The 9,324-nt window shown below is 34.2% G+C and overlaps 1 protein-coding gene across 1 annotated transcript; it reads left to right on the forward strand.

The window, feature by feature from the left end:
* The first annotated feature begins 856 nt into the window (after positions 1-856).
* Positions 857-6,033, forward strand: LOC111890113 (lipoxygenase 2, chloroplastic). The gene is made up of 8 exons (XM_023886261.3): positions 857-1,253; positions 2,782-3,041; positions 3,131-3,368; positions 3,444-3,761; positions 3,842-4,038; positions 4,109-4,410; positions 4,568-4,834; positions 4,934-6,033. Exons 1-8 carry the CDS (start codon positions 893-895, stop codon positions 5,691-5,693), a joined length of 2,703 nt encoding a protein of 900 aa, XP_023742029.1. The 5' UTR covers positions 857-892; the 3' UTR covers positions 5,694-6,033.
* The last annotated feature ends 3,291 nt before the right edge of the window (positions 6,034-9,324 follow it).

Below are 9,324 nucleotides of genomic sequence, written 5' to 3' on the forward strand. Positions count from 1 at the left end.
TGAATGTATTTGTGCTTTACCTACTTGTATTGTGTGATGAGTTGTTTTTCCTATAAATAGAAAGTGAGTGACAATCATTTATGTAATGATCATTTGAAGTGTTAGACTAGAGAGAGAATTTGTACAAGACCCATTTGTATACTATTTCAAGATCTAATATAAGTCAAAACAAATTTATTTACTTCATTGTGTTATTGAGTTTACATAATGATTCATTAGATCTTTTCTAATTCCGCACATGTCATCATAATCAACACCACTACAATTATTCTACAATATCTATATACATTTGTATTTTACTTATGCGTTTCCCATTTTAAAGCAGGTAAAAATCTAGTTTTTATCTAAAATACATGAAATATACGGAGTGTAACTTACATCTAATAGTAATTTTTACATGAAAGTTATGATGCAATAGATTTTGACATGGACATCTACACATACAAATGCGATTTTCATGTCCCTCCGGATTTAGGGTGTGGTGGCACACATTGAAACAAACCTATTTTTTGAAAGACTTTTTTCCAAATTGTCCTATATATTTAATAAAAAATCACCCATCTTTTCTTATGACTTATATGGTCTTTACATGGGTGGTGACAATAATTACTAACAAACAAATGTTAAATTCAATATTTTATTTACATGTGTTTCATTTCGTACCAGATCATCTAATGAAAATAGCACGAGTTTTTTTCTATAAATAGTATCAACCTATCTTAAAATTAAATAAAGTAAAATAAAATAAAAAGAAAGAAAACTCTCATTTTTCTTGTACTAGATTATCTCAGAAAAATAGCACAAGTTGTTTACTATAAATAGAAGGTACACTTCAAACCTCAAAATCACACAACCAAGAGTGACTAGCGTGGAGAAGGAAACTAAAGAAAACATGTTGAATACTCAGATCAACCGGACTTACACTCTTAGCAAACTACTTCCACTGCATAAGCCATTTGTCACCGGTGATTACACCACCCATTCCTCTTCCTGTGCCTACTCCCCTGCCATTCTCCGCCAGCCAACCACCACCAAGAAATCCAATGCCACTCGCACTCGATCCACCTCAGTTGGCAAAATAAAAGCCATAAACATTCCGTTTCTTAACAAGACCAACGTCAAAGGTGTTATCACCATCCAACCAACCGTGAGCTCTGCTATTGCCGGAGTAGGTATTGGTGGCGTTGTTGATGGTATCTCTGATCTTTTAGGGATGTCCTTCTTGCTTGAGCTAGTTTCCAATGACCTTGACCGTATGTATACCAACTTTTTTTACTTCCTAATGATGTTGCGTGATTTCAAAATCAAAATAAGATACTTATAATTTGGTATATATATATATATATATATATATATATATATATATATATATATATATATATATATATATATATATATATATATATATATATATATATATATATATATATATATATAAAATAGGTTTTATTGTAAGAAAAAATTTACATTCCAAACAACTTGAAAAGACACTGATCAAATGGAATTTACCAAAATTGCAAAATTAATTATTATTCAAACAATCATGTACTTGATCGTAAATACAACCTTATCTACTTGATCTTTGGGTTCTTTAATGACTTAATAATAAAATTAAAACATTTAGAGATTATGGAGTCACATCGGCTTCGCATAAGCTTTTATTTTTTCCGGAATCATCGCTCATAGATGTGAATTGAGAAAGCAAGCCCTAATTCTTTTTCATCTTTTCGGGCAAGTTCTGTCATCTTTTTCAATCGAAGTTTTAAATAACATGAGGTGTGAGCGTGATGGTAATGTTAAAGTTAAAATATAAACTTTTACGTTTTTCAAGACATAACTATTTTATATAAATTAACAAATATGAATTATATAATTATTGAATTTTATCAAATATATAAAGTTTTTAGAGGTGTTATACTAATACTTAGTATCAAAAAATTAATAAAAACTCAATTATTTTAGGGCCGATAAAAAAAAAAAAAAAAAACTTGCGCTTTGAAAAAAACTTATACCATAATACGATAAGGTGTCTTGACATGTTATTTGGACGTCACGCTTAACAAATCTGCCTTAAACGTTGTTGATCGTAACGGCTATGTTACGTCTCTCATCATGGTACTACTTGATGCGCGTCATGGCTATCTTTCCTAATCCATTTATCTCATTGCCTTATAATTATTTTTAATAGTTAATATCTTACATATTAATTTATAAAGAAGTACGAGACATCGGATCTGATGTGTAAAGTTTAAAATTCTACCAAAAAAACTAAAATAGAGAGAAACTTTAACATATAGATGTGCAATACTTAACAATTCTTATTTGACAGTACTTGCATTAATCTATATTTTCATGACATAGTATATTCGTTTTACATTTTATATTAATAAACATTATAACTTACATCAAATACTATTTGTCAAAGGCATGAAAAAAAATTAATTAATATCACGATATTCAGTTTTATTTTTAAATTTGCATATATTCTTATAGTTATATTTTTACCAAATGGCAATTAAAAGAAATTTTAAAAGGTTAAAATTCTACAAAATTTATTTATATATACTATCCTAGAAAGATGCTTGACGATAAGTCATGCATTTTCCTAAATCATTTTCATTCTTTTAATCACAATTTCAAACCGATCACCAAAGTCAAAATCTGTCAGCTTTTACATATTCTAATCTATAATTTTCGATAATTTTAATGCGAAAAATATGAAAGTTTAAGATCATTTTCATTTAGAATAAGGTGTAAAAAATGGAGTTGATTTTGATACAGCAAATGGCAAGCAGAAGACAGTGAAGGCGTATGCAAGATACGATGCACTAGATTTTGACATTAACGTCTACACATACAAATGTGATTTTGACGTCCCTGAGGATTTTGGTGAGATCGGAGCTATTCTTGTGGAAAATGAATACAGCAAGAAGATGTTCTTCAAGAAGATTGTTCTTAACAACGATATCATCTTCACCTGTGAATCTTGGGTTGCTTCCAAGCATGATAACCCCGAGAAGAGAATCTTCTTCACTGACAAGGTTAATCTCACACTAATTTACCTCCTGTCACTGTTCAATTAATAGCCATTGATGTTCGGTTCTGATCATTAGTCTGTTTGTAATTATAGTCTTATCTTCCATCGGAAACGCCAGAAGGCCTAAAGTCTTTGAGAGAGAAGGATATGGAATCTCTTCGTGGGAATGGGCAAGGAGAGCGTAAATCTTCTGATAGGATTTACGATTATGATGTTTACAACGATCTTGGAGATCCTGATCAGAGCTTAAGTTTAGCGCGGCCGGTGCTGGGCGGCAACGATCATCCTTACCCTAGGCGGTGTCGTACTGGTCGGCCAATGTCTACAAAAGGTACGAACTTATTTTCTTTCAGCACTATTGAATTCCTGCATACATGAACAGTTAAATACCAAAAGCAATATACAGATCCCTTATCGGAGACGAGAACTTTGCTCCCATTCTATGTCCCTAGCGATGAAGATTTCTCAGAGATAAAGAAGGCGAACTTTGGAGCGAGGGCATTGTACTCTGTACTCCATGCAGTTGTACCTGCTTTAGACGCCATTATTACTGACAAAGACAAAGGGTTTCCTTTATTCAGGACCATAGATATGCTCTACGATGAAGGTGTTAATGTTCCTCCTCCTGACAACGGACTTAAAACTATTTTGCCTAGACTTGTCAAAGGCGCTGTTGATACCGTAGACGCTGTGATCCAATTCGAGACCCCTGAAACCATCGATCGTAAGCTTTGATCTTAATTTTTATCTCGTTTTTTATTTTAGCTTATGGGTTTTGTATATTGATTGATGTTCTAATTGTAGATGACACGTTCTCTTGGTTTCGTGATGAGGAATTTTGTCGACAAATGCTTGCGGGTCTTAATCCATATAGCATACAGTTGGTGACAGAATGGCCATTGATGAGTAAACTGGACCCTCAAGTTTATGGGCCACCGGAATCAGCAATCACCACGGAGATCGTCGAGCAAGAAATCAAAGGTTTGATGACTCTTGAGCAGGTAATTCAAAACAGAAAATGGAAATTTAATGTCCTTTTAATGAAATAATTATAATCATGTTTTTTTGTAGGCTTTGGCTAAAAAAAAACTGTTCATGTTGGATTACAATGATCTACTACTTCCATACGTCAACAAAACAAGAGAGCTTAATGGGACAACTCTTTATGGTTCAAGAACTTTAATGTTTCTTACTCCCACCGGAACTTTGCGACCACTAGCTATTGAGTTGACCCGACCACCGTCCGATGATAAGCCACAGTGGAAGCATGTCTACACTCCCACCTGGGATGCCACCGGATCTTGGCTATGGAAGATGGCCAAGGCTCATGTCCTTTCTCATGATTCTGCTTATCACCAATTTGTTAGCCATTGGTAGGTCCGGTTTATCCAATGTTATTATTCTACATGTACATGTTTATGTTTATGTGTTGTTCAGTCGAAGTAGTGGAATGAATGATTTGATTATGTTTTTTTTTTTTTTTTTTTTTTTTTTTTTTTTTTTTTTTTTTTTTTTTTTTTGTTATTGTAGGCTAAGAACTCACTGTGTGATGGAGCCTTACATAATTGCTACCAACCGTCATCTTAGCCAAATGCATCCAATCCGGAGACTACTTCTACCTCATTTCCGATACACCATGCAGATCAACTCTTTAGCGCGTCTAGCTCTCATTAACGCCGGTGGTATCATAGAGTCAACATTCTCTCCCGGGAAATATTCCATGCAAATTTGCTCTGACGCATATGATCAACAATGGCGTTTTGATCATGAGTCGCTTCCAGCAGACCTAATTAGCAGGTACCCTTAATTATGCATGCATGCAATCTCTTTCTGTTAACATAAAATAATCAACGGTTTTGCATGACATAATATCTCTGGTTATGTTGTATCTTATAGGGGCATGGCTTTTGAAGATCCAAATTCACCACATGGTGTAAAACTAACGATTGAGGACTACCCATATGCAAATGACGGTTTACTCCTTTGGGATGCAATCAAACAATGGGTTACCTCTTACGTCAACCACTACTACCCAAAAGCGAATCTTGTTGAATCTGATGTAGAGCTTACACAATGGTGGGATGAAATTCGAACAGTTGGACACGGAGACAAGAAAGACGAACCATGGTGGCCACAACTGAAAACCCAAGAAGATTTGATCAGAATTGTTTCAACGATCATGTGGGTGGGCTCTGGCCATCATTCAGCTGTCAACTTCGGACAATATGATTTCGCGGGTTACTTCCCTAACAGGCCAACGATGGCAAGAACCAAGATGCCAAACGAAGACCCAACAGAAGAAGAGTGGCAGTCGTTCATAAACAGACCTGAGGACGCGTTGTTGAAATGTTTCCCTTCCCAAATCCAAGCTATAAAAGTCATGTCTCTTCTTGATGTTCTATCAAGTCATTCACCGGACGAGGAGTATATCGGTGGATATATAGAGCCAGCATGGGCGGCGGAGCCAACTATCAAGGCGGCTTTTGAGGAGTTCCGTGTTAGTTTGGAAAAGCTGGAAGAAATCATAGACTCGAGGAACGTCGATCCCAAATTGCGCAACCGAAGTGGAGCTGGGTTGGTTCCGTACCAGCTTCTTAAGCCATTTTCCGGTCCCGGGGTGACCGGAAGAGGTGTTCCGAACAGCATCTCCATCTAGTTTCGTATGTCGTCTTCCAGAATAAAGGCTTTCGAGATCTATGGTCCGATAGGTCTTTGTGATAATAAGGTTATAATCCATAGTGTTTGTTGTATTTCCATTTCAAATAAGTTCATCTAGTTCTGTATGTCGTCTTCCGGAATAAATGTTTTCGAGATCTATGGTCCGATGGGTGTTTGTGATAATAATTTTATAATCCGTAGTTTTTTTTTTTTTCGTTTTATTGTGATTTCAAATAAATTCATGTTGTGGAACTTGTTATCGTCAGCCTAAAGAAGCGAGCCTAGAACAGATGAAGTAGGTCGTGTTATTTAATGCCATCTTCTAATAAGAAGATATGGCAATAGGTGTTACCAACACTATGAGTTGTTGGTATTGTAAAATCTTATTAAAAGATGCTTTGTTTTACAAATAAAAGCTAAGGTTTTTTTATTTTATTTTATTTTATTTATTTTTATTTTTATTTTTTTTTTACATCTAAGAGCGAAATATTGATATATTTACGGAAAAAATATCTAGTTATCCTTAAAAATAGTTTTTGCAAACTATGATTAATAGTAATACCCGGCTTCATAAAGTTTTAATATTTGTATGGATCATACAATGGTTATGGTTTTCTCCACGGTCAAATTCCGGGCAAAATTAAGTTACATAAAATCGAGAGATTAGTTTATTTTCTCAATATATTTTTTGTGGACTAGGTTATAACAAGTAGGAACCACTACTGTTATAAATTAAACAAATTTTATTAGTTAAAAATATAACTATTAATTAATTATTTTCAAAAAACTATTATGTAAAAGATTTATGTAAGTGTTATGTAAATTTATTTTATAATGATTGTTTCAATAAATAGGTGAAATCATTTTTTAAGTTATATAAGGTATCAAAGGTTTTTAGTCCACCGGTATTTGATGTTGTCTTTTCTCTTTGTGGTTGATGGTTCAAGTCTCGTTGGAGACATAAATAAATTTAAAGAGTTGTTTAGAAGTATGTTAGATTTGCTATTTAAAAAAATTGTTATGTAACTTTATAATCATATTTTCATGGTTTTTTAGAAAATCAACAATATATACACATTCAAAATTAAATTAAATGATTTTTTTATAAAAGGCCAAAGATAAATTACTTTGTTTTTCAGAAGAATCTTTTTTATAAGTATTATGAAATATGTTAACAAATAATAATAAAAATATCACTTTTGTGAAGAATTTACATAATAGCCACTTTTGATTAAAATTGTTCATTATGTTCAAAATTTATCAAATGACCCCTTTTTATAGTATAATGCTTTAACATAACTAAAATTCACATAAAAACAAAATATGATGCTGTAACACCAGTATCCCAAGTATTTTTCATTTGTGGCTCATTTCCTTAAATTTTGCAAATTTGGTCTATACGTTGGGCATACGAGATAGGTACGTCGGGTGTATGTGTTTAATAGATGATCACAGATTTCCTTGCCTATGCTGGGCGTACTGCTGCAGATGGCAAATCATAATTTTTAGGTTTTGGACATTATTTAAAGAACATTATGACCTCAAACCCTTTCTTAACTCCAGTCTCCACCTCTTTAAGCCTCCATTTCAAAACCCTAATATGAGTTTTGAAGCTTTAGAGTGACTTTTTTGGTATTCTTGGTGGTGAAGGAAGATCTTTGGGTTATGGTGTTGCACTCAAGCCTTTAGATCTAGCAACTACTATCCTTGTGCATCATCTTGGGGTCTAAAGTTCCAACCTTGATTCATATTTCGTTAGATCTAGCTATATAGTAAGATTTGTTCATTATTGGTCCTATACCATTGGATCTTGAGAGTTTGAGCAACTACAAACCTAATGAGGGGTATTTCCTTTCATTTCGTTCATAAAAATTGGATTTTGGTCTTTCCCAACCATGCATGGTGGATCTATTAAACCTTTGGTCATGAATAAGACTTAGAGTTGTATTTTGGACTCCTTATAGCCATACAAAGGAATAAGATTTGCAAATTTTTGATTCTAGACGTTCATTAGATTTAGATATGAAGTTTGGAAGTTAAGTTTTAAGGTATTAAGACCATAATAGAGTTTTGGGCACCTGTTGAGTATGTTGGGCGTCACCTAGTGTACACTGGGAGTACTGGGTTGCAACCCCGTCAGTCTTTCGTGATCAAGTTCTATGTTGAGCATAACAAGGCGCACACTCAGGAAACCTTTTGGGGCCATTTTGGGCCTTAGGTCACGCGGGAGTTTTAGGCTTTGGTTGTTGGGCTATATGTGGAAGCACAAATGGTCTTTTGCCCTTGATAGGGTAAATTATGTTTTGGGCCATTATTCTTGGGTTATACCCTAATTATTAATTAGGGTTGTTATTGGGATATGTTTAGTGTGAGGAGTTGTGTTAGCAGCAATTCGAGTGTGGGATTCAGTTATCTTCCGTCAGAGGTGAGTCTTTTCAGTGTTCCTGTGGATTGAAGGCACCAAAGTCAGCCCACCATTTTGTTGTATATATTATTAGTTATTATGTGACTCTTACATGTTTATATGACCGGGTTGAAATAGACCCCATGGCTGGGCCCATGAGTATATGATAGGTTGGAAGAGACCCTAGGGTTGGACCTCAGGGCTAGGCCTATATTTGTGTATTGGTTTGAATATACCCCAGGGCTAGGCCCAGTTGTATTACTAGTATGTGGTACTTTGAAGAATTCACCAAGCCTTATGCTTACAGTTTGTGTTTATGGTTTCTAGTACTTTTGGTTCAAAAGGGAAGGGCCCGGCGTGATGGCATAATATCCTCCCCTCATGATTTCCGCACTTTTGATATTTGTACTATGATATTTCGTGATACTTTGTATTTAGGATTATTTCAGGATATGTTATGTTTGGATTGATGAAGTTAAAAATGAAATTTTTACTTATAAATTTTGGGTTGTTACAAGTTGGTATCAGAGCCAGGTTTGAGGGATTCAGACATACTCTTAGGTGCCTAAGAGCCATGTTTGAGGGATTCGGGCACACTCTCGGGTGTGTCAGAACTCAAACTGAGGAAATGATAATCTTTTTTTAAAAGAAAGTTTTAAATTCTAAAAAGATTTATACTAAGTAAAGAGGGGTGTGATGCGTGCAATCAATCAAGCTCAAGTAAGTGATTCCCAAAATACTCATGTCTATGTGATATGATAGAATTCTTGATATATGAATTGCATGCTAGAGTAGGGCTAAGCATATCTTCAAGAATCGTATGATATGATTACCTGATTTCTGTGATGTCTTATAATCTAATGGAATTAGATGCTATATGTTGCTTGGAATTGATACCGACTCAGCTAATTGCTAAGTGTATGCTTTAAAAGTTGTATACGATTAGGATCATATAGCCCTAAAATGATTAGTTTAGCCTTATTTCTTGTTCCTTGTTTGGTTGTGGACTTAGGATATAATCATTATTTGACAGTCTATGTGACCATATTTTGTGTATAATTGTTGGGTTTTAGTATACTACAATATCCTATGGTGCACATACAACCCTAAATGCTTTGGATCTATGTTTTCTCTAATTATACATGCAATATTGTTTCCAAAGCATGAAGCCTACAACTAGCATACAATTGACATAAACAACATATAAATGAGTTATAGAATTACT

The sequence above is a fragment of the Lactuca sativa genome, chromosome 6, assembly GCF_002870075.4.
Source record: "Lactuca sativa cultivar Salinas chromosome 6, Lsat_Salinas_v11, whole genome shotgun sequence".
In the NCBI taxonomy this organism is placed as follows: Eukaryota; Viridiplantae; Streptophyta; class Magnoliopsida; order Asterales; family Asteraceae; genus Lactuca; species Lactuca sativa.